The sequence below is a fragment of the Struthio camelus genome, chromosome 8 (genome assembly GCF_040807025.1).
Source record: "Struthio camelus isolate bStrCam1 chromosome 8, bStrCam1.hap1, whole genome shotgun sequence".
Lineage (NCBI taxonomy): Eukaryota > Metazoa > Chordata > Aves > Struthioniformes > Struthionidae > Struthio > Struthio camelus.
In genome coordinates, this window is record NC_090949.1 from 15,998,610 (window position 1) to 16,025,273 (window position 26,664).

Consider the following 26,664-nt stretch of genomic DNA (forward strand, 5'->3'; position numbering starts at 1 on the left):
CTCCATTTTAGAAAGAGTACTGAAGTTCAGGTTGTTAAAGTTGCTTTGCCTTTCTCTCTTCAATAAATAATAGAAAATTTCTATCTATACTGCCTGTGGTGTAGGTGTGTTGTGACTTGCATCTAAGGAGTTTTAACTGTCATGTCTATCTAAAGAGACTTTCAGATTTCTTTTACTTCATGATATGGACCATGAAATGTCCTTCTGCTTTATGAACCAAAATACCTCACACTTCTCTTACAAGATGTGTTTGCCTAAAGCAACTGTCGGTAAGATCGTCTTTTCCAGGAAAGTCAGGATTTTAAAAGTAGTGTTTGATGTTACAAAAAGTACGTTTTTGTAACATAAACCTACCTTGTTTATAGCAAAAGCCTCATCTGATTCTACAGCCACTCAACAAAGGAAGACGAAATTTCTTCTCCTCTCCTGGCTTGCATAGGAGTCAGGTAGTATATGAACTGTTGAGATGATAGATGTGTATGTGAAGACCAGTTTGACTAAAATCTTAAGCTAGTGATGAACACACTTGAGGGGTGTGCGTGGTGGGGGAAAGCATCAAATTAGTGATGGCCTTTTTCAGCAGAGAGTTTATACATTGACCCTATCTGAGGGGGCAGGGAGTGGTGAAACCAGTTGGCTCCCTGACTTCTTGTGAGGCTGATAAGACCACAACAACACATTTAATGATCAGGGAAAAACTTATTTTTAAGTGTTAAATAATTATTCAAAGTAAAAAGCAAATCCTCTGAGTCTGAATTCACAAAACTTTATTCTAAGAGGGGAAAAAAAAAAAAAAGCATTCTGTGTTATGCAAAGGAGAGAATACTAACCGAAAACGTTGAGGAAGACAATGATCAGCAACAGATCTACTTGATTTTTTGCAGTCTGGATTGTCAAAACGAATACAAAAGTGCATTCTTCGTTCAGTTTGTCAACGTCGGGGAGGAGGGCAATAGATGTGTGCAAAGTAGGTAGTCTTCTGATACAGAAAGCTCTTTTGCGTTCTCTGTCTGTGTTTTCCAAGCTGCAGGTTGCTGGCAGATCAGTTGATGGTGTCAGATTTCTTTAAAGCAATGAATATTATCCATAGCCATGAACCTGTTCTCCTACCTCGTCTGCCCAAGGTGCTCTTGTACCCATCCATGAGAATTCATGAATTTTGTAAAGAAAAGTTTCCAGGTTTCCAATTCTACTGCACATCTTTGTGTGTTAAAATCTTGAATTTTAGAATATCATACCTGACTGAGGACAGAGGTGGTCCTTCGTTTATTCTGGACAAGAAAAAAGGATTTAGTTAAGAACTAACATGGAAAACAAAGCAGGTGCTGCATGTGAAAAGGTGTTTCCTAAACAAAATGAGTATGTGTAAACTGAATAAAAATCTTTTTTCACATGCATCATCCAACTTATATGAAAATGTTTAGAACTCTTACAGTAATACAAAATTTAATTGTGCATAAACCAAAACCAGAAGGAATGAGAGGCACATCAGTACAGTAAGTGAAAACTTTCTAAGCAAGCCATGTCAAGTGTTTACAACAGAGTAATCGCTAGAATTGATAGGTATACTTTCATAGACTTACAGATTTACCCTGCACTGTACTGGCAAAAAGGCTCTCTGAGCAGTAATCTCCTATCAGTGTGTTGCTTCTAATACATGTCTAATGCCCATGTCCTTGTCTCAAGCTTTTGAATTGTGTTCATTTTGGCAAATGTTGGCTAATTAGGACGTTAGTGTCCTAATAGGCATTGCCGCTGGCAGAACGAGGTGTCGAATGTGCCATGTTCAGATGAGATCTGCATCCTAACTTAAACTGCTTGTTAAAGTAGCAATCATTCTCTTCACTTGACTCTTCTGCAGGCAGGAAGGGCGTGTTCTCATTTCCACTGCTGCTGCTAAGCTTGCTAGAAATCATTTGTCAGGACTGTGACTTTTTGCAGTGTTATTTTATTTCATCTCAAGCATGCTTGAATGAAGTAGTGTACTCTAGAATGTAAAGAAGTTAACCATAAGATCTGCTTTGAGACAACCCTTACAACTTGAAATACTGATGCACCTTGAAATATTTATGTAAAGGCTATATTAGTAAACAATTTATTGGTAAATCACTTATTCTTTAGACTTTAAGACTAATGTATATATGGTTTTGAGGGGCTTAATTTCACTTTTCGTGTCCTGTATCCAGTTGCCTGTTTTCATATCCTAAAATCACATTGGCTAAAACATCTGCTTTTTTAGGAGGTTGTGGTTCGTGGGGTGGGTAGAGGTTTGTGTTTTGTTTCGGGAAGGGGAGTGCATCATCATTTTCTGTCTTTCATTCTTATTTGACATGGGACTGGGAAATGTTTCTTAAGCTTCTTTTGGAGCTGCTTTGGACTGTGTCAGATCTTGGCACTGGGTTAGAGACTAACCACGCTTTTACCTGGGGTGTAGCTTGTCCTGCTGGGAAAGAAAGTTGTCTAATCTAGCTGTACAGGAGGTGAAACAAAGAGGAGTGAGGAAATAAGACTGAAAGAGTCTGACATGATAGGAGGTTAGTTAAGAAATGAGGAATCTGATAGGGAGGGGATATTGGGAGTTGAATTTGTAGGGAGAGGCTGGAAATAGCTACCTAAGGAGCTTAGGAATTAGTGGGGTGAGAGAAGGGCAAGTAGATCTGATGAGGGCCTACAGTGGGAGAATTAGCTGGGGATGAGGAAGAAATAATTCATTCTTCCTTATCTGGTTCTCCAAGACCCTTGATTGAGATAACTTTCTCCCCTGTCCATTCTAAGACATTTTAGATATACCTGCTGCAAAACGGAGCATGATACAGAGGCAAGCAAACTGAGTCTGTGATGTCACTGGAACTAGAGGTCTCTTGTCACAGCAGTGCTGTGCGCTATACTGTTTTTGGGCCCAAGGACCGTATCTCCTTGGCCTCAAGCTATACTGTGAGGAAACAAGCTGGTGCTAGGAGAAAGTTCGTATTCCGACTAAAATGATTCTTGTATACAATGAAAAAATATAATCCAAATGTCTTGCCCCTTCCCTCTTACTTTAAGGTCTAGGAAGGAGATAATTTGGGATATTGTTGGTATTCGGTACTTTTTGACTTGAATTGATTCCCCTCCACACACTTTTTTGAGCCTAGAACTTGAACATTATATGACTTTCCTGGTATAAATAATCTCTGCTTAAACAACAATGTAACGTAGAGTAATTTAAAGTCGAGTAAAGTAAATGTAAAAGTTTATCAGTATGTAATGATCAAAGGTTCACTGTTGCAACTAGAGTATTTAGAAAGTTTGTTAATTTGATATCTGAAGTCTCTTTTGTTTGGGGGGGGAAGGTAGACTTTAATAGGTACAAGTTGCAGGATTGTCAAGTTTTTTTTTTTTTTATGGGACACTGAGGTATGTTTACATGAAGCTATCGCTAGGAAACTGATCTAGTTTTATCTAGCTCAGTGACCTCAAAAGGCTTTAATCGGCTTAGATCTTCAGCTGTATTTTGTTTAAAGACTGCTTCAATAAATACTGTTCAGGGATGGATGGAAATTAGAATACTCCCCTTACTAGATATGTGAAAGATGGGGGGTTGGGTCTTCTATGTCGCTTTTTTTTTCTTTTGTATAATGGAAAATATGTAGACAAAGCAAGGGGGTGGTAAGACATTACTGCCTCTGAGACACTGCCATCTTATTTTGGGGTGATTCAGTTTCCTTGTAATGGGACCATCTAGTCTCTTGAAGAACTTGTACTGTATCTTCTTAATTCCACATAATAAATCAGCACTAACACCCGTTTAAACCTTCGTAAATACCCGTTTTCCATTTTAAAACTAAGTTTTAGATTTTTCACCTCAAACTATTTTGTATTGACTTGATATTAAAGAGATAAAGGTACTTTAGTATTATAGTGTTCAATCTAAATATGACAGATTTCAGAGCTAGATTTTAGTATTTGTTTTGAGTTTTGTTGTCTTACTGCAAAAGCTGGGGAAACAAGCTATTTTGTTTTTGAAAGTGTTGAGAGGGAAAGCCTTGTGCAGTATTCGGGTCAGCTACAATAATTGTGAAATCTGATGTGGGATTTGCAAGTCTGTAATACCAACTCAGATTCATACTCTTATCTGTAGCTCACATTTTTCTCTATTTGGAAACCAAATGCAGAGTACTGTCAAGTAGCAGTTGGTTTAAAAAAAAAAAAAAAAAACTATTTAAAAACCAAGATGGTAAAGCATTTGGCCATTATAAGACTAAAAGAATACCGTAATGAAATACGTGTGGTCAGTAACAGAAATCGCAGCAGCCACACTATAAAGCTCTGCAGGAGATGTCTGTGTGTGCTCTGTTCCATTATTTCGATATCAAATGAGGCAGCCTTTCTTTTCTTGGCCTTTAGCGTAGACTTCTGAGTTAAACAAAAAGGTAGGACACTTAAATCCAAATAGCTGTGATTCTGTCGCTAAAAACACACACCTAAGTTTTTGTGCCTGCATAAATAGTCCCAGTAAGTTCAAAATGACTAATCTCTTAAACCTAAGCACATACATAAATTTTGTAGGATGGAATGCTGACTGTGTACAGTGGTTGGGGAAAAGAATAAGCTTACATAGGAAGAATGTCTGAGTTTAATCTTAGTTTCACCCAAAATGCTGTTTCTCTGAGGCTAGTGGAGATGTCTTTTCCTTACAGGGCCCTTTCTCATTAACTACTAGTGCTTGTGTGATTCAATATATTTGGTTTTATTGTTGTACAAAATGTGATCCACTTGGAATTTCTTGCATGTTATCCAAGCTAAAAATTAATCATCTTAAGTGTTATTTATTAATTATTGTACCAAAATGCTAAAATAGCAATCTTGAGGAGCAAGGAAATGCATGCTAATGGCTCTGGTACTAGCTAATTGACTCCTCAAGTCACTTTGGCATGCAAATAGCTGTATTTCTAACAGAATTTTTGTACAGGTTAGTACTAGTTCTGACAGTAGCCAGTATTTTTTTAGTGTATGATCTAGAAAGTAGCAAGAGAACAGTAGGAAGAAAGGTTAATATAAAACATGGTGAAGTAGGGCCAGCTGTTCTGTGTTAATTTTTTTCTAGCAAATACATTAAGTTCAGGATTCAGAAAATAAAATTGATTTTATTTTTAAATATTTAACAAAGTTTCTTAGTGATTTGACATGACTTCTGACTGCAAGTCACATGTAGTATTTTAGATAGTATGAAAAGTGAAAGTTTCTCTGGGCCACTCAACTCAGCATAGGCATTCATCCTCATTCTGGAGAAAGTTGTGTCTTTTAGGCATTTTGGTTTTTTCTTTGGGTTTTTGTATTTACCAAAGAATCAGAATAGTTACTGACTTATTTCCTTTTAAAGAAAAATATTTATCTAAGATATTTTACCCAAGTAATTTATCTAATAAATTATAGGAAGTTCTTTCAAGAGAAACCTTTAACCTGTGCCTGTTGAGTATTCCAGGGCCTTTTTAGACATGAGATTGTGCGTAAGACTGACGTTAAGCATCTGTCCTCTGAGTAGCACTTCTGTGAAGTGATGTTTGACTGCAGTCTGAAGGAATATTGATACTTATTTTTGGAATCGTAATTTATGAAATAATCTATTTGACAGGAAGATTGAGTATAGAAAATTTCACTTCAAAAGTATACTACTACTTTGTAAGCACGTTTTTAAGTTGTTTTAATATTTTTAAAGGTTGTGTAAAGTAGGTTATGTATATTTAAAATTTCTTCCTGTAACTTCTGCGCTATACTGCAGTTCTGTTGCTTGATGTGTGTTCTGAAAACTGGTAGCTTGGGTTTTGTCTTCAAATATTGGTTCCACAAGTGCTTGCCTGATCTGTACTTAATTCTCCCTGAATTTTGACTGTTGGTGCATACATGGGAGGAATAAAAGATGCTTTCTAGTGTGCTTTCTAGCTGACGAGCAAGTTTAGAGGCTTGATATAGATTCTTGGACAGGCACAAAGGTGAATTAGGTGATGCACAGAGTGATGGGATTAAGACACGCTTACTTTCAGAGCTGAATTTTCTTTGTTTTAAGTTAAGCATTAGTCAGTTACTGGAGATGGTTCTATCTAAAATGGAGTGTCTAGATTACTATGGTCAAATTCTTTTTTTTCCCCTAGAAATAACTAATATTAACACATTTTTTTAAAAAAGATGCTTTTATAGTGTTAATTCATGTAAACTGTGTTTGTAAACAGCTTTTAAACTGAAAAGTGGCAAAACTTTTCTCATACTTTAGCAAAAAGTATCTTAGTTTGACGGAGAGAAAGAACGAGAAAGATGCTGTTACTATTAGCATGTAATGTAGCGATCAGGATGTGTGCTGTTTAAGATTACCCTGGGGATGCCTTTCTACAATGTGAATTGATAACGGCATGTGGAGTCCTAGTTGATTATACATGCAACTTCTGCCAGAATAATTTTCTTTCTTTCTTTTTTTTTACACCTACGACTTAATCCCTGGAGATAGTTTACTTCAAAAGTCCAAAGTAGAAAACAGTAAAGTTTCAGAAAGGGATTTGCAGCTGGAATTGATTCTAAGCAGGTAGCTGAATTTTTGGAAACCAAAAAACATTCTTCCTGAGAAAGAATTGGTAACTCTAAAAACGGAATGCCTGTGAAGAAGCTTAAAAACTTGCAGAGTTGGTTATTTGTGTTTAAAGCATTAAGTTATATTTAGGCACAGCTTCCAGGAATTCTATTGTTACTATGTTGTACTGTTATTCATATGAAATGTGACAACTTTGTCACATTTTATCACAAAAGATACATGGGGATATGAATTCAGTTGTCCATGTAGTGTGTAGTATTTAAAAAAAAAAAAAAAAAAGCCTTATAGAATACTGCTATTTGAATTTACGGGAATTTGGGATTAGGTTTCAGCAGTCATATTTGTTCATCCAAAGCTCTACCTCTTTGGAATTTTCCGGACTCTTGTTTTTTGTTGTTTTACTGCATGTGGATGACATGCATTAGCAGAGCTATTTCCTGCAGTTAGAGAACACCCACCTTAATGGCTAGGTGTGCAGCAATGGAAATAAGACATTTGAGGCTTGATGCAGTAGATGTGAGTTGCCATCATCCATGCGCACTCACTGAGCAGGAGCAGGAACCTAGGATCTATGAAAGGATTGCTGAATGATACTTGTTTCATGGTGCTACTCTGACTGGTAATAGCTGTGAGAATTTTAACTAAGAAAACATATACCCGAAAATATGATAGGCTTATCTTGTGCCTCTCATCCAAATTCTGTGTTGTCCCTCCCTTAGAGCACTTCTTATTGTTGTTTTAGGGATTGCATGGCATTTTCTTTTCTTTCTAGTATTGTTTTATATACTGTAGTATCAGATACTTTATCAATTGAAGGAGCAGCTATATTCATATGAACAAAATCAAAATTGTTATTTTGATTCATCAAAATAACAACATGTAATACAGAATGTCTGCTACCATCATACCTTCCCTCTGTATTTCTGTAAATATTTAATTTCCTGATTTGCATTGTTTAATGCTTTATTTTGTTTTGTTACTTCTATCAGCCCTCTCATAAAACTGTTACAGCTTTTAAAGATTTTCTGTTAAGCACGTATTCCCATGTGGTCTTGAAGATTTTTGTTCAGAAGACATTTTTCTTTACTGGAATTGTTTAGCACCACAATGATTTGTCATCACATTTTCTCCTGTCAAAAAATGTATTATGTTAAGGTAATATTCTACAGCTTTAAGTTCTGTTTATTTAATGAAAAAACTTGATAACTTCACATTTTGGAGCCTTCTTGTTACGTTTGGATTTCTGAAAATGTATTCACATTTTAAAATTTCCACTTTATAATATTGTGGATAAGTTGTGGTGGTGTGGGTGGGTGATTCTCTCTCGCGCGCTCTTTCTCTGTCTCTTTTTTTTTTTTTTTAAATAATGAACAGTTTTGTTTAATAAGGAACAGCAAATGTGTTCTGGAGTGGCTTGCCCATAATATGACACTGCCAAATTTGTAGCCTTTAACTTTTTATATTAAATCAATTTTCTAGGAACACTGGTTAATTAAAATGACTCTGTGTTCTACTCTTTAAAAATTGAGACTACTCTACTCTTAAAGGACTTCAGAATGAGTGAAACTTACAGTACTGACATTTATGCTACATATGGCTAGTAGGCTCTCCAGAAGCAGAAGTTGTAAATGTAAGATTGAAATTTTGAATTGATTGTGGATTATTGATATATCTGACTTACCCTAAAATTTTTGTGCAGTTCTGATAAACTGGTACAGAACTGATAAACTGCAGTTCTTAACATTCTGCATAAGATGGTTTAGTGCAGAATTATAACCGATTTCGTCAGTGAGTGATTAGAAAACAATCTGCTCAGGCAGAATTTTGTTAATGCAAGTTGGCCTGAAGCAGTGTTGTTTGTTAAAACTACTTTTTAACTTTTCCACAAAACATTTGCTGTGTAAACAATTTAATTTGGTGTCTCATACTACTTGAATGTGTCTTGCTTTTGTGCATCCTGTCATCTTTTAAAGAGAATTTATATTATTTCCATAGTGGCAAAACTGAGGTCAAAATAACTCTCAATTTCATTATATCTGGTTAATTTTTAACCACATCTGCAGTCAGGCATTGAAGTGAAAGCCTGTAAGTGAAAGTCAAATGAGTGAGCTGCTCACCTTTACTATTAGACAGTATAACACAATTAAAACATGATAATAGTTAAGGAATTTTTGCTGCTTCACTATTCTTGCACAGCTGAAAATGCAAAGCTCCCTGTTCCAGGAGATGATAATTTGGTACAAAGCTGTGCTGTCAGCTAGGGTAGAAACATGCACTTAAAATAATTTGCAGTATCTAATTACACTTGCAGTGAGTTGCATCCTCTCTAGCGTAGTGCTTTAGCATAGTCAAGAGTGTCAAGAGATGTCATCTTTGAACTTTGATTTGGAGTTCTCAGATGGGATTGAATAATTTTAAGAATGTATTCTATTGTGTGCTTCCTTTCCCTTACTACTTAAAATAATTTTATGTATGTTAAATTCATTTGTATTAAATTTATAGGGATGCTTCATTTGGGAACTGCACGTACAATCTCACGATCTTGGACTGTTTACAGGGAATAAATAAGGTAATAACACTTTTCCATAGCCAAACAGGTTTAAATTGACTGTAACAAAAAAAATAATAATAATAATTATAATAATAATGAAGCAAAATACTCTTAAATACATACAAAAACTTGGTTTCAAAGCAGAGTGTATGTGAATGAATAGTATGCTGTCATGAAGCCTAAGTTATTGAGGACTGTGTTTGAGTAGTGAAGTGGAAGAAGGTTGCATTTTACCTAGCTGGCATGGTCTGCTTCAGATTTCTGAAGCTCACCTGATGTATTAGAATGTGCAAATGTACCTGGGTGGAGTAGTGCAAGATAATGCATTAGATCTGCTAATAACTAGTTTTGAAACATTGGTGAAGTGGGGGGCAACATAGGTTGATGCCTTTTGGTGTCCATCTCACTTAAAGTTATTGTGATTTAATTGGAGCGCTGTTTTTATGCAGTTTTTGCCCATACTTGGCTCCATCTGGTTAGGTGTTTGACACGCTAACCTTTTCAGAACTGTTTAAAAAGAATGGAAGCGAACATAATCTTACCTAGTGTTCTGGTATATAACCTTATCAAGCAAGCTGACTGCTGCTGAAAGCACTGCATTCCATCTATGTTGTGGTTTCCAAATATGTTTGTTACCCAATGTGGAAAATCCTAAACTTACTGAAGAAGTTTGTTTAAAAAGGTTAATTTAGATTGCTAAATATATTCCATCATGATGGTGGTCCTGGGTAAAATTAAGTTACAGTTTTGCTTTTTTAAATCTTATGGCCCATCTTCAGAATTGGCAACTGTGTATTTTAGTATGTATGTCATACTGTAAGCAAGGATCAGATTTTGTTCATCCAATTTCCATTAATATAACCTTCCCCCTTCATCAAGATCTCTAGGTTCTGTACAGGCAGATCCTTTAAAGACCTTTTATAATTCTTAAGAATATGATAAAACAAATGTTTCTTAAAAATTGAAAGAGAGCAGTTTAGGCTTAATATTTTTAGTTCCATGTGGGTGGGAAAGGAGCTACCAGTTAACAGTACAACTATTAACTTGTGAGGCATTTTACAGATCCTAAAGCTCTTTGAAGCAGTCCATGAAGTTACAGTAATTTATTTGCAACGAACATGTGCAAAGGACTTTGCGAATCATGTTTCTTCCTCATAGTTCCCATAAAATTTATTACTGGATTTTTGTCCAGTTCACCTGCAGAAGTAGAAGCACTTCCAGTAGAAACTGTCCCTTACCCTAAAGTAAAATCTTGGGTTATCTGGATAAATTTGGTATGTATGTGCATATGTCATCATATATGCATATGGCCTACAAATTCTGAAGTGTGGCCAGCCAGCCATTTTTAAATGAAATAAATTTTATAAATCTGCTTTTCAAACAAACAGCTCAGTATCCTAGATTTTTGTGACCAGTCCAATAATTAAGCCTGTGTTTATATAAAAAGAAACTTTTTTAAAGCCAAAACAAAGTGCAGATTATTAATGTTTTAATAGATGTGTGGACTGTTTTTAACACATGTACAGTGTTATGCGGTATCTGTACTTCTCGGAATGCAGTAGATTCAGTATAAATATATGCTGCAAACACTTATTCCACCTATTCCACCTATTCCATAGAAGAAACTTGTGCTATTGATACCTTATTCACAAAATTTAGTTTTCGAAAGGGTATTATTCATAAATATTTAGTATAAAATTGATGTGTAATAGTACAGTAATTAGGTACAACATAATTTCTTTCAGCGCTGTAGTAAATCTTGTTCAACCCAGTTTCGTTCTATCAGCAAATTGTGTTGGAAAGTATTAACACGAAATTACAAAATAAGTTATACATAGTGCTGTAATTCTTTATGTATCGTTTTGCCTGGATATCATGAAGATAAAATCTGAACATCATATTTCAATATATAACATTAAAACTCATAGTACTGTTTTATGCCCAACTGCATGAAAATGTATTCATCTTTTTAAAGAAAAAGAAAAGATTGAATGAGTATACAACAGAAAGGGAATGGCTTTTAACTTTTATAACCTGCCTTACAGAAAATACATCCATACTGGGGAGGGGAGAGTCAGTCTTATGTAATAAGCAACAAAAGCTTATACCCCATCATAACATCTTTATGAAGGGGGAATAATGAAACCAAGATGCTTTATTGCCGTTGTCTTAGTCTTTTGTTGTCCGTGGTGTTAATCTGTGTAAAACTTAATGTTGTCTTAATGTAGAGACTTTAACAAGCCACAAGCACAAGCCTGTCGTGATATAATTTTGATTCTCAAGAACAATATTATAAAATGGGATAACATATCGTACCTAAAAATAAACTGACGCCTTGTTGCCTTTTAGGCCTTGCAGCATGGATTTTTTGACTTTAAGACATTTGATGTGGATGAGTATGAACACTATGAGGTTTGTACATCTAATACTGAGTTAAATATGTTTCGTTTGCCTAAAATGAGTTAGAATATCCAGTATTTCACAACCTAAAACCTACTGGAAAAGCACTGTAATTCAAGTAAAACCCAGTGTTCATATGTAAGATATGCATGCAAAACCCCATTTTTTAACTTGGTTAGATATTCACTGGAAACTTTATTAAGATCCAGAGCTGTATGTTGTATATCAGCAGCGCTCAGGATGAGTATCTAAACCTTGTCTTTTTAGTGCCCTCACTTTGTAATAAAACTGAGCTGTTTTCTCCTACCCTTCCTGGTTTCTAAGGCCTCTTTTATGCTTCCCTGTCTTTCTGCTAGTATACATATCATGACTCAGAATCTCTCCTAGCCCATCCACAGAATCTGTGTGTTACTTGAAGACTTGCAGAGCTGCTTCTTAAGGTGCCATTAGTCCCAAATATAATACAATTTTTTTGATAGCCACATGAATTCAGCAAATTCTGAGCTGTTTTAGTAGCATTATATGGGGTTTCTAGTAGTGAAAATGCATCCAAAATGTCTTCCTAATGGAGTCCCAGGAAGCTAACAGAAGTTGTCCATTGTTCTGCCACCCTCCTCAAAATTTAGGAACAAACTCTGGATGTCTCTAGGGTCATATTCTGTAACTTACACAGACCTAAACAGTTTAAGTGGTTCTTGCCTCTATATATTCTAGTAGCAGACTGTCATTTCAAGCTCTATTGCTGCAGAGAATCTTTGAAGTAGCCCCACGCTGCACCTGTGATCTGGGCTGTAGCAGAGAAAGTCCCAGGCTCAGATGATGTATGCATATTTGGGTCTTTCTCTATTTCCCCACCTCAAAGCAAGGAAAAGATCTTATGGAGTCAGTAATAACTGTGTAGTTGTATTGGAACTTGTCTTTGGAACTCCTAAAAGTTCTTGCAATTGCACTGGTAAGCAAGGAGAATATATAAGGTATATGTGTACTAAATATTTGAATATATACTAACTGTATTTTAAAGACCAGTATTGCTTCATTGTAGCCAGTATTCTTACCCCTGGTTCCCCCTCTCTTGATATTTTCAGAAAACTTGGAAATGATGAAAATAAGTTTGTTTACTTAGTCTAAAAATGTCAGTTTTTAAATTTGTTATGTTAAGTTGAATGTATCTAATATCTAGTCTTAGGGATGTTTATTCTTCTAAATGTCTATATACCATTTGTTGTTAACCATTTTGCTTTTACAAGTGAGAAGAAATGGGTGATTCAGTACATATCCCTGAAGTACACACAACTGTAGGAAATGCTTCATAAATCCTCAAGGAAGAGGGAAAACCATGAGAGAAATAAACAGGGAGCAAGATTAATTTACAACACAGAAAACTGTACTGTAATAATTGATCATAATAGATACTGCAACATATGGCTATTCATAAAGCTTAATTATTTGTAGAAGAATTTCTAAATACAGTCATGTTCCACGGTGATTGGAATGAGAAATCTGTTCTCTATGACAGTAGCCTTTGAATTACTTAATATGAAGTTAAACAAATTAAGTCAAATAAGTGTTAAGTTGTTACCTTCTACCATGTCACAGTAAAATGTTTGTCCTAAAAAACAGGTGATAATAGGTGGGAATACTGTAGGAGTGTGTGTGTGTACATATATATATTTAGTATGTGTTGAGTAAAGCTGCTTGAGAAATGTATGAAAATAATTGACTAGAGCTATATGCAAAGCTGTCCCATTATCTTGATTAATGCTTGCATTAGTTGACTTTGTGAAAAGCATATGTATGTGAATGGTGTTTTAAGAATGCTACCCGCTGTCCTCGCTTAAGAAGCGAGAACCTGGAATCCTCTTTAAACTTTTTTGTCTCTTTTTTGTATAATTTTTCCACTATTTCACACATGGTAGTCAGCTTTTATACATTTAGGTATGTCCTGTGCTGTAGTTCTAAAACTTTAAATGTTCCAAGGTTTTGCTGTGGTAGGCCTTCAACTTTATAGTTATAGGGAGAAAAATTGCATAAGACTTAAGGGAGCAGGCTACAGAAAATTCTTTTTCATGTTTATAGTTCTTTCAGCTTCCTACGTTATCGAGGCAGTTAATTCCCCTTTTGTTGATTTAGATGTAGAATACTCAGTGTGTCTGTTTCTCTATTTTTCTTTTAAACAGTAATGTCGTCTGTATGCAGTGCTGAACGTACATTGTTCAGATAGGCTAAAATTTAAATTATCCACAATAACCCTTGTAAATATATACAACTGGTAAAATAAAAAGAAAAATACTTTCAACTCACTGAACAGGACTTTCATTAAACTTGTGGAAGTTTGGAGTTGTGGGGGGTTGACTTGGCAGTGCGAATCAGGTCACTAGTCATTATGCAAGCTTGTTAACCTACAGTTTTCACTGTATGAGGACATTGGGAGCAAGCCTAGTGGGATTAGTCAGGCAAAAAGCTGATGAATTGACTACGGTAATATCTGTTATCAGACCCCATTACTCATTAGGGCATTTTGAGCTGAGAGCTAAAAACACAAAGCTTCATAATGCAATTGAACCAAGTGCCATGTCCTTAAATCTCATATTGAGAATAATTACATTGCCAATGTAAATTTCCGTTTCTATACAGAAAGTATAGCTGTTTCTGAAGGCTAATTGGTCTTCATTTGTTTTCTGTGACTTATGTGTGTGGGGGGTTTTTTGTGTGTGTGTGGTTGGTGGTTTGTGTGTCGTGGTGTGGTGTGTGGTGTGTTGTTTTGTTTTGTTTTTTCCGGCCAGTGCTTCATGGGGAGGCGTTTTTCCATGCTCTTTGCTAAAACCTAAAAGAACACTAGTGCTTGCCAGTGTTATTATAAGTAGGTGTCTTTTGAAATGCTGAATCCTTAAGGGAGAAATACCTTAGATGATAGGATCTTTCTCCTTTTACTTGAAAACGTTAGGAAAGTGGTTTATGTGGGGTTTGGGATTTGGGGGGGAAGAATTTCTGGGAAATGGCTTATGGTTAATTAGCTTCTCCCATATATTTTTACATCTAAAATGTTTTATTTAATGCACTGAAAAAATAGTTTAAAAAAAGTCAATCACTTCTTTATTTTTAATGAGCAGATATTAAAGTGCTTTCTTCTCTCTCTCCTGAAATTTTCCTAGCGAGTAGAAAATGGTGACTTCAACTGGATTATTCCAGGAAAATTTTTAGCATTTAGTGGACCACACCCAAAAAGCAAACTTGAAAATGGTATGTGTTCTAATAGATATTTTAATGCTATTATTTGATCTTATTTCCAGCATGTTAAACAGTTATAGCAAATAAGCAAAGAAGGTAAAGACTTATAGAAAGGTTGGTTGTTCAAAAATAATTGTACAGTGAAGGTTTTGTTTAAGATCATAGAGCTTAATTCCAAAGGTCTCTTCTAACAGTCAGTGACTTCCAGTTGGTGACAAAGTGCCTGAGAAACTTAGGTTCCTTACTCTTCTTCTGAGCCAGACAATTGATATGATAAACATGCAGAACTAAATATAATCTACATAAAGTAAATGAGAAAGTATTAAGGGTTTTGCAAAACTGTATGCTTCTTTACAAGTATAAAGGATCAGAAACTTATCAAGAAAGACCCAGGGAAAGAAAGTAGTTGGCAAGTTAAAGGTAAACCAAGTACAGATCTGTTGATAACAGCATCAGACTCCTTTCTTCTCATTCTACCTTTCTGACCTCTTTGAAGGCTTTTTTACTTCATAGTGGAGGAAGAATATTTCTAGTACTATAATTTCTCCTTTAACTGTTCCTCTTGTCCATGCTATAGATCACCAACCAAGCTTCTTTATAAAGTCTCCTCCTAAAGTGTCCTTTTATTCTGTGTCTTCTGATCTGCAGCTTCTGCATTGCAGCTGCTCTGCAATGATGAATTCATACATGTACCTAGTTTTAATGTATGTATAAACCCCTACTTGTAGAGGGCATTGATCTAAGCAGGATACAGTACAGTGCTTCAGATATGTTGTGCTTTAATTTTCTTTTTTTTAAATGCTAGTCTTGATGAAAGCATTTTGTGGACAATGTCTTTATGACTTAATATCTGTGTGTTGTTTTGAATAAAATATTAAACCATTTGCAGCCGGTTAAAATTCTGAAAAATGTTTTCTGGGGGATTTTGGTTTTCAGGACTTGAAAATTCATCTATGGCATGAAATGATGTATTTCTTATAACAGATTTTGCTTTTTTTTAATTTTATTTAATAGGTTATCCTCTTCATGCACCTGAAGCCTACTTTCCTTATTTCAGGAAACACAATGTCACATCAATCATAAGACTAAACAAAAAAATCTATGAGGCAAAACGCTTTACGGATGCTGGTTTTGAGCATTTTGACCTGTTCTTCATAGATGGAAGCACGCCAAGTGACAGTATAGTTCAGAGGTTCTTGAACATCTGTGAGAATGCTGAAGGTGCTATTGCTGTACATTGTAAAGGTATGTTCACTAGTTTATTTCTCATATTGCAGTTATTCCAGAAATAAAATTTTTTAAAAAGCACCGTCTGGCTTTGAAAGTAATATTGCTTTACAGTATTTGACTAAATGCATGACAGATAGTTGATATTTTCATGTATGTGTCAAATTCTTTAGTGTTGCACCCTACCCCTTAAAGGATGTGACAATCTGTTGTTCATTGTTTTGTTTGTCTTAATTTTATGTAAAGGTGTGGATTTTTGTTGACAGACATTTCTCTTTTGCGTTATGCTTGCAGAGTTAGCATTATAATAATTGGCTAGGAAATGCTGAAGACAAAAGGGTTTTCTTTATACTTCTGGACTACTGCTTTTACACCTTTCTGTTTAGCATGACTTCTGCGTGCTCACAAGCTAATGTGAGTTGAGTGTGATGCTGGTATTTTGAACCAGACTATTTCAGCATGTCAACCGAAAAATAAGCAAAACTTCCTTAGTGAAGGAGGAATAACAAAGACTTTATAGATTTCAGCTTATTTTATTTAATAGAACTGCGTAAGGGCATTGTTGTAGAGACAAGTGGCTTGCTGATCTGAAATAAGAGTAGTGCTATTCATTCATCGCTTCTTCCCTAAGCACTACACAGGCATATCAAAGGTAAATAAGTTTATTTGCTGACAAGTTGTTAGTTGCAGCTAGAACACAGAACTTCTGGCATTAATAAGCTGACTATCTGCTACTTGACTTAATCATGATTTAAATTACTGATCAGTGAGAGTACTCTTGTTACAGAAGTATTACAGGCACAACTTCCACGCTGGAAATCACTCTTTCCAGAGTTAAAAAATGGTTTAATGCAAAAGGTTGCTATGAAAGGTTTGTACGTTAGCAGGAACTTGCAGTAAAGAACAGAAGTCTTGGTGAGGTGCGCAGTTGGTAGATACTGCCTGCAACTTTCTGGCACCATTTTCTTACTCAGATGTATGTTCAGCATAGTACAACCTTTTGGTAATCTATATGCAAGTTGCATCCCTTTTGTGTTTAAAACAAACAAGCAACTCCCAAACCCAACCTGTCTCTCTAAGAGTACTTCTTCCCACTCTAAATGATTCTTCTGGCATAATTTTATATGCTGGTCAGTATTTATTGCTGTTTCTATATTAAACCATTGAATAATCATACAGGTTAGCCTCATTTACAACAAATTTGAATTAAAAAAACCAAGCCACTAGCACACAAGACAGTTAAACATGCTGTTAAATGCAGTGATGTGCGCATGCATTTGCACGTATCTGAGTTTTGACTTGTAAAGGATGCATTTTGGCCTTTGTACAAAGGTACTTTAACTTGCTCTGTTTTTTACTGGGTTGATAAATACGAAATTTTTATCCAGCTTTTTCACAGCTTTAATATCAGAGCCTTACAAAAAATTTTTAAGTAGAATTACACAAATGAGAAGGATGACCACTGTTGTGCTTTTCTTAAACGCTATTAACTTTGTATGGTAAATGGGATACTGAACCAGAAGTTCCTTCTTCAAATGTCAAGGTAGTGAATAACATTACAAAGTAGCCTTTTCCTCATGTCCTGTACTCAAAATTAATTTGATAATGGTGAACGGCTCATGGTTTTGTACATGAACATGTTCATATGTGTTACTATAGCAGGCCTGGGGAGAACAGGAACACTGATCGCCTGTTACATAATGAAACACTACAGGTTCGCACATGCCGAAGCCATTGCTTGGATAAGAATATGCCGACCAGGCTCTATTATAGGACCACAGCAACACTTCTTGGAAGAGTACGTATACCACGTTTGTTACTAAGAATCAACTGCTTCTCTATGTTTTTATTCATCTTGAACTATTTATTTGTAGGATCTACTTTCTGTCTTGAGGTGGTATATTATTGCCTGTTGTTTTTTATATATATACACATATATATGTGTGTGTATATATGTGTGTGTGTGTATGTATATATATGTATGTGGTTAGTTAATTTGAGATTGCTACTGATTAAGTATGATCTCAATTGTCTTTCTGGAGTGCTAGGCACTTCGTCATCTTAAGGGGCAGAGAGTCTCAAAGCTCAGCTTGAATGTTTGTGTTCTGGGAAACTTAGGAGGTAAAGGCAATTAGTGTTGGGAGCGCAAATTCCAGGTGTGGACAAAAGATTAAATTAACGAGCAGGGTTTTATTAAAATCTTAACACATGGGATTACACTTGATATACTTGAAGCCTATGCTGGTGCTTCATAAAATGAATCTTATTGTAGTGTAGTCCATATGTTTCTTCTTGTAACTAAAGATGAAATGAGTGTGTGATGGACAGCTTATAATCTCTGTCAAACTGCTAGCATAATGTGTGAAGCAGTTCTAACTCAGAGCTAATACAGTTGTTAGCAAAAGGTAAATGCATGATTTAAATATGATCCTTCTCAGAATGGACTATATACTTCTGTTTGAAAACATTTCACATACAGATAATTTAAAGGAGTGATTCACAGTTTGATCCTAGGGTGACTGGCAGTGAATGACAAAATTCCACTGGCTTCAGTGGTGTAGACCAATATCCTTACCGAGTTTAATTTCATAGGCAGTTTCTACACTGTATTTCCTATTACAGTGGTTGTCATGATCACTTCTGTGGGTTGTATGCAGGACTGATGTACTTTTGTGAGCTCTGAAGCAAATGCTTTTTAATTGGAGACAGTTTCATTGTTATGAGAAAAATCACTGATAAAATCCACTAGAAATTTCTGAATCTTTTGGGGGAAAAAAGAATGTAACAGTTCTTCTAGACACTGTATAAATATAGTAGGATGTTTTCTGACCTTGTATTTAAAATACATGGGATATAAAAGGGAAAGGAGGAGTATTATTGGAGTTCATAAGAGAAATTGAGTCTGAAAAGAGGGTTCATTTTTTATTTCCAGAGTAAATGAATGGGAGCTCCTTTAAGAGGTGTTCCACCGTCATTGAAAATACAGTGCGAATCAAACTTTGCACAAACCATTAGTCCTCACTGAAGATGGACTGAACTTCTGCCTACCATGCTGATACTTGGGTGATGCACTCTTTTAAGAAAAACTTCCACAACAGAGCAAAATTGAGAGAGGGAAGATAGTAGGTAGTGTGATCAGTAAATACTGTTCACTTAAAAGATGTGAGAAACAAGACCAATGTCTGCTAGTTTCTATGGTGGCCTGTAAATACCTGTTCTGAGACTTTCTTTCCCTGTTATTTTGTTTTCATTCATACCTTGCTTATTTATGGCTAGGAGATGAGCATCAAAAGCGAAATACTGTTCTGGAAGTATTTTCTGTTACCCTAATGACAATACATACTGGGTTTGATAATCAAACAGAAGTCAGCTGATGTCACTGACAGTGGCAAAATGCCTCCCTTAGGAGGGAGAAGGAAGAAGCTAACATCAATTGCATCCATGTAATTTAATCTAAAATACAGAGGGCTATAAAGTTGCATTTGGAGAAAAGGTAAGATCTTGCAAATTTGATCTCCCCAGCTTTTGTGGATGTGTGGGCTTCGTTTCTTAGGTCCTTTGAGTTTTATTGAAGGAAGTTTGAGCAGGTTTTCTGTAGAGGCCTCGCTTGGTAGGAGGGTGTCAGATGAGTTGGCTACTGTGGATGCGTTAATTCTGAGAGATTTCTATGATGTTCAAAATAAAAGCATATCTTCCAGGCTTCTTCTGTTAGGTGGAATAAATGATGTGTGCACCTGTCCTCTGCACTCTCTCTTGATCTTGGGATGCAGAGAAGTCTTTCTGGAAGTGCTTACCTTTCCTGTTTATTGCCGAGGGAGTTTGAGCAATTGACTAGGAGTACCTGACGAACTGCACAATGTCTGTATATACAAAACTCATGTTAGTAATACACTGTACAGCACCATAACATTTATTCTACACATTAAAAGCGCATTATTATTTTATGTGTGCTTTTAAGATTTATTTTAAGCCTTTAAAATATTGTTCTAAATTCCTCTTTAGTTATTCTTTCTTTTTCCATTAGGATCTTGTAAAATGAAGCTTTATTATCTGCAGTATTTCTGTGATTGTTAGAGACATATTTGGTGATCCTGATTTAATTTTACCATTCAAGAGGATACTTTTTTGTGATATTCATGCAGCTCTTTCTTCTTCCACTGAAGAAGATATACAGATAACTCAAGTGTTGACAAGCTGGAAGGGTAGCATGTTTTCTTGATAGTTTTTATCTGTGTGCAAGTGTGGTGATATTAATTTAGGTTTGTATCTGACAGGAAGCAAGCAATGTTGTGGCTGCAGGGAGACCTCATCCGATCAAAACAGAAACAACGAGTAGTCAACGATGGAAACATGAACAGAGTTCTCTGTGGCTTGGATGACATTTCAATCAGTGGCAGCTTTAATAAGGTACAGGAGTTGGATCAATATGGGGAGGTAAGGTTTCAGAGGAAAAATTTCACATAAGCAGAGATGAAGGTGTTTTTCTAATAACTACAATTCTAACAGAGAAAAACCTAAAAATGATCTATAGCTAGTTTTATTAGCTTGTTTTCTCACAGCTGAACTGCTCTTCATTTTTGTTTTTTTTAAAGAATGGGTCTTAATTAGAACAAATCTCGACTTTCTCAAACTTTGAAAACTTATAAATCATTTCACACAATTCAGCAGATTTGCATTATTTGAAGTCATTCTTCCGGGGTTTTCAGTAACTTATGGGGGGGAGGGAGGGAGGGAAGGAATTAGTTTTCCTACTGGAAATCATTTATTCCAAATTTCTAGCTACTAATGCATGAATAGATAGATGTCTATCCCTTATCAAAGCTTTATAGACTGACACAGGATGTGGTGTGTGCATAATAGGGTGAGGACCTGACAGTTATTTAGCTGAAGTGTGAGCTGAAGTGGTCCTAATTCTGCTACTGAGCCAGTAAAAATTATAAACTGTTGTTCCATCCTACAATATCTTCCAGGAGCAGTTCAGAGGAACTGTTCAAAGTGCCTTTGATTAATCCTGTCTTAGCTCTGTAATAACTGAAGAGCTTTTATTTTGCCAACGGAATCCTTTTTGATGTAAAAGACCAGCAAACTCTACTGGGCACCTTTTCCAGATAGTACCTCTACAGAAATGTATATAATGTGGTCTTCTAGATTATGATAGATCAGTGATTATTTTATGCTGATAACTCTTTACCTTTTGGAATTTCAGTTTGTGGCTTGGCATCCGTAAAGGTAATTATCGAGATTAACTGGAGAATACAAGCCAGTGTGGAGATGCCTGGTCTTGTATACCTAATGAAAACACCAGACACATGGCCATATAGTTTAATGTTTTTGAATCTGAACTGCTACAACTTCACTGCTTCCAGTGTTCAAGGCAGTTTATTTGCACACAGCTCAGCTACCTGAACACTGTGTAGCTGCTTAGGTACAAATTCAGTGTAACTCCACTATCGGTGATTGTTTCCTGGTGCCCTGCTGTAGCTTCTAGCATCAGCTGGATCAGTGCTGTGGACTCTATTGAAAGGCACCAGAAATAGCTTTTTGGAATAGGATTCATTCCTTTTGTCTTCTGCAAGATATTTCCTGTCACTTAAGTTATCCTATCAGGACATAGGTGTTCACACTGCCCTTTGATCAACCATCTTGATAGTCATGGATGTTGTTTATGAGGACCCCAAAATTAAGTTATTGTTTTTATTGCTAGTGCTTCTTTTTCTACTGTAACCCTCTCTAATATGACCATTTCAGGCTTTTACAGATGGGATATTAAAACTGCTAGCGTTTAGTCTGAAAAACATTGAATTTTCTTTATCTCTTTATATCTTTGGTTATACTTCAAGACGTCATTATACTAGGTTCTTTAGAAACTCAAAACAAAGGAACATTCCCAGTTCCAAAATGTGTACGTTCTAAGAAGGAGAGGACAGACAGCTACATATTGATAGCTGTTGGGCAGGTAAAGACAGGGAAACAAAATTGATCAGCATTGAGGCTGAATGATAGGTAACAGCAGCCTAGCATGTAGTCTTCAACAAAATCTAGCTACAATATTTATGTTCTCCTATAATTAATGCCACACTTATAGACCGTCACACTATTTGATTAATTTCTATTGTATAGACTCTTCTGTCAATCTTTTGTCTCGACTAAAGGCAGAAACTCTACTGTTCTGTTTTATACAGAACCATGAGATCACTTATGCTCAATAGGAACTACTATAATACAAACAAATACTTTAATCTGAGATCAAATGTGTAGTGTAATTAATATTTTTTGTAATTGCCAAATGAAAACTTATGGCAGTGGTCTTGCTACTTTAACTTTCATATTTTTCTGCTACGTACTCAAGATGCAGTCTCTATTTAATATTTGAGCCTTAGGAACGTCTCTATTCTGAGACCAGTGAGAAAAGATAAATAGGCACTTAAAAACAGTGTTGGCACACGTTTTTCATATTTCTTAGCTTAAAACATTTTCTAGTGCTGAAAAAGTAGCTTAAAACTCTGAAATCTGTTCACCCTCTATTCCTTATTAAGTTTTTGAAGGAGAATTCTTCCAAAACTGTATTTTTCTGGAGGTCATAGGAACTTCTTATTTAAAAAACAACCTTCTCCCTCCCCACGCGCACACACAACTTAGTAACTTAGGAAAGTATATTTTTAGCTCCCATTGCAGAACGCAGACCTTTAACTAAATCTCTTTCCTCATCTTCTGCATATCACATAATCGGATACTGCTCTTTCCTCTCCATATTAACAACTTTTAAAAGTGATGCAGTATTGAATTGGAGTTGAAGGTCCATAAAAACAGACTAAACAGACTTAAGAAAATTTTTATATATGCTGACACTAGGCTCGAGCATCCTGAACTAACTTTGAGATCAGGTTCTGCAAAAAGCATCTGTGAATATGCACTCACATTAAATTCACTGGAACTTTGCAAAGCAGAGTACAGCCACATGAGTGTAAAGATTGTAGGATTAGCCTTTTAAGTATTAATCTTCTCACTCAGAGATGCGCAATGCTTTGAAACTTCACTGTGCTCTTAAGGGTTCTGTATTCTTCTTTGTTTGCATATATGGTGTTTTCCAGAATGATTCTGAAGACAAAGCAGGTATGGAAACTAAAAACGGCATGACACAGGGAGATAAACTTCGTGCCTTAAAAAGTCGGAGACAACCACGCTCTGCTACGACTGGAGCTCTGAGGTAATTTGCAGTTCTAAATTCAGTCTGTGCTATCAGATCTTTATAGCAAGTATACGGTCTTATTTAAGGCAGTTGTACTAGATTTGTGGTAGCAATCTAGTACATATAATAGCTGCAAAGGCAGTTGCACTAGATTTGTGGTAGCAATTTATATATATATAATAGCTGCACGCTTGTTAATTTCTTCTTTTATTTCATGTCGTTCTATATAGGGATAGGTACTTGGTTTTTAGCAGTAAAAGTAGAAAAATGTCTCAGCCTTCAAAGTCATGTTATCTAGCGTTTATGTACTTAACAAAATATTCTTCAAAGAACTTGGTTATGTTTCTAAAATTATTTTTCTGTATTCTTCGTATACACTTTGAATCTTTCAAGAACAGTAAAAATGCAAAGTCTGAAGATAAACCTGAAATACTTCTGTTTAACTGTAAGTTAAAACTGTAAATTGAAAAAGATTGTCAATAATTCTTAACTCTTTCATGAGTTTCCTACTTTAAACCTTACATACGTGTATACTTCAACTAATCAAATGATGATATTTCTTTAAATTTCTGCTTTGGTTTCTTTAGGCTGGAAGAAATGAAACTGCACACCAGGTCAATATCGCAACCTCTCAGGTATTAATTTGAGAGAAATCATCCAGTATATTTAATAATAGTTCTAAATGCATACCACTCAACTCTTAAATTGTCAGCGCTTGTGTTGTATTTATCACATGGATTGATTAGCAGTTTCAGAACACTTCTCAGGAGTGGCAGGGAAGAACTTTTTTCCTTTGAGCTAGCGTGAAAAGTGTGATTTTTTTTTTTTTAAGAGCTATAGGAATGGTAGATTCAAATCTTTTGTTTTTTGTAACCAATGGTCCCTTTATCACTGCATCTAAAATAGAGCATGAGAGTTAAAATATTTGTCTTTATAAAGCGTTAATATGAAAAAGAATACATTACCATCAGTTTTATTGCAACACGCATTTTTAGATGGGTTATAGAGAAGTCTAATTTGGGATACTTCTGTTTACCCTTTTTTGGCACAGAGTTAAATCCATTTCTGCTCAGTGTCATTGCTTCTGTGCTTTCAGTTGGAGCCTTGTACCAAGGCCTGTCATCCCTAGGAGCTGATCATGGTAATATCCCGGCCTAAGGATGAAGAGAATTTCACTCTGCTGATAGGGTATTAAGTATAGTAAAAGATTTAATAAACTAACATGAATGCCTGTGAAAGCTAATAGCATTTTGGAGTAGCTCAGTGTACCGTACTTAGAGCTCTTTAAGAAAGTAGGAAGAACTTGGTCCTTGAGTCACCCTTTAAAGAGCTGTATGTTTTATGCAACTTAGCAAAAAATGTTATTGCTGTCATTTGGAAAAGAGAATTTTTTTTTCTAATCTCATGAAAGCTTAAATTTAAGTTTTTCTACTCATACATGCTTAATAAGCACAAAAAGCTTTCTTTTTCATGGTAAATTTAATGCGAAATGGACACTTACCTCCACAAAGTGTTTTTTTACCTAATCAAGGTGAGTAGCCTGTAATTATATAATATCCCTCTCCCAAATTTTTCCCTTGCTATACCATAATAAAGTTATTTTCAGAACAGGCAAATTATGTGCTAGTTGAGTTCTCAGTACCTGAAACATGAGATTCCCACTTCTGAAAATCTTAATATTTAAAGCCTGTTTGAGATGTATATTTCAATTATAATAATCTTGCTTCTCATTAAAACTCTGCACTCCTTTTAGACTGAATACTTCAGGTAGTACAGAAGGATCCATGTCTCCTCTGAAGGCCTCCAGAGTGATGGCAGTTATTTCACCATCTGCAAAAAGAATAAACAGGACTCCCACATCCTCAGGCTCTAACCTTAAAAGGTTTTTGTTTTTCTTTTTTCATTATGGTACAAATGCTTATTGTACAGTACAGTGGTTTTCACGATGTGTGCTATCTATAAAGGGGTTGTTGTTTTTAATTGCAAGATGGCTTACGTTTACTTACAAAACTATTTGCTGTCCTACTAGCTAAATGTTAGCTATTTGCAGATCAACAAGAAAGAAAACTACTAGTTTAAGCGTTAGAGGGGGATTATTTCAATTTAGAAACAGTATTATGTCATTCAGAGGTTTTTTTTAAACTCATCTGAGTTTATAGACATGTAAGAATACTTACAAAATTTCTATGTGCTATTGATCCTAGAATAATACTGAATTGCAATGATTTTTATGAATGCTTGAGTTACTGCTATTTAATACCATTATTACTACTGTAATAAGTAGTAATAAGTGTAACTGAATTTCTATCATAATTTCTGGGTACAAGCATTTATTTGAAGAAAATAATTTTAGAACATCCTATTTTATTCTTGGTTACTTGAAGTCTTGTCTTATGTTACGGCTTTTAAGAAACAGAAGTTCCCAAACTATTATGTGTTCACAAAGCACTTCAGTGTGGATAACCCACTGCCTGAACCTTTTAACACCATTTCTGTCGTATGTGTGGGGTTTGACACAGAGGTGGAAGTTGGCAGTGATAGTACTGGAATAAACCAAGTTTGGGAACTCCTGACACAGAATTCTGATTTTTCATTATTTGAGAGAAGAAAAAGTGAAGCTGTGTGCAAGCATTAATTATTTCAGAATGGTCCATGTATTCCCCTGATGTCTTCTGAATTGTCTGTTAAATTGTCACGTATCTATACGTACATTGTGTGTATCTTTTTCCCCGCATGTGTTTTCCATTCAGCGTTTCCATAAACTCCAGGCTAGCCAGTTCTCTAGGGAACCTGTACACTGCTTCAGATGATGATGAGAGCAAAATGACATCATTGTCCTCTAGGACAGGTTTTTCTGTAAGTCAAATCTCCAGCCACTTGAATGGCAGCTTGCAGCTGCCTCACAGAAATAACCGTGAACTGAACAACAACTTGTACAACAGAAGCAGCAGTAGTGGCAACAACCTGAGCAGCCAAAGCAGTTCTCACAGCGCCGTGACAGATGAGTACAGCATCTATCAACCCTCCTTTACAAGGCTTACAACTCCTCCAGCACGATACCTGAGTCGATCAATTCCTGTAAGTTCACAGTCACAAAAGCCCTTTCAGGCATCAGACCAGTGCTTATCCTCCTTGCTTCTGCAAGAAAAGCTATCACCCAAAACTTGTAACCCACCATAACTTTTTGACCTCTTTGTGACCTAACAGCACCTTTGGTTACTTTAAGTAAATACTACTTCAGCTGCTTTTTTTTTTTTCCTGCCTCTTTCAAGCTTCTAGATCATGAAGATTTCATGAAAATAAATAATTCCTGAAGTTAAACCAACTTTAATACCTTTTCTTTTTCCTTTTTACCACCTTCTGCTTCAGACTTTTATTTCAAGTTAGCTGTAACATAGTAATTTTATGTTTACTATGTAGCTTAATCTTCATGAGGTAGCAGTTTTAAAGAAACTTTTGCATGTGTCATACTAAATGGAAGATCTTGCGTTCTGAAAGAGGATGCCC

General features: G+C 35.6%; 1 protein-coding gene across 9 annotated transcripts in view; it reads left to right on the top strand.

Moving 5' to 3' along the window:
• Positions 1 to 26,664, top strand: part of CDC14A (cell division cycle 14A) — a 64,706-nt gene that overhangs the window by 27,598 nt on the left and 10,444 nt on the right. For 3 of the 9 annotated variants that reach the window (XM_068952260.1, XM_068952261.1, XM_068952256.1), the window contains exons 6-15: positions 9,065 to 9,131; positions 11,463 to 11,525; positions 14,666 to 14,753; positions 15,756 to 15,986; positions 17,628 to 17,766; positions 20,243 to 20,402; positions 23,060 to 23,175; positions 23,745 to 23,792; positions 24,911 to 25,039; positions 25,908 to 26,235. In XM_068952260.1, the coding sequence (XP_068808361.1) occupies positions 9,065 to 9,131; positions 11,463 to 11,525; positions 14,666 to 14,753; positions 15,756 to 15,986; positions 17,628 to 17,766; positions 20,243 to 20,402; positions 23,060 to 23,175; positions 23,745 to 23,792; positions 24,911 to 25,039; positions 25,908 to 26,235 (1,369 nt within the window). Of the gene's footprint in view, positions 1 to 9,064; positions 9,132 to 11,462; positions 11,526 to 14,665; positions 14,754 to 15,755; positions 15,987 to 17,627; positions 17,767 to 20,242; positions 20,403 to 23,059; positions 23,176 to 23,550; positions 23,603 to 23,744; positions 23,793 to 24,910; positions 25,040 to 25,907; positions 26,236 to 26,664 lie in introns of those variants that run through there. The other 6 variants (XM_068952262.1, XM_068952258.1, XR_011142520.1 and 3 more) reach the window with 5 other exon arrangements.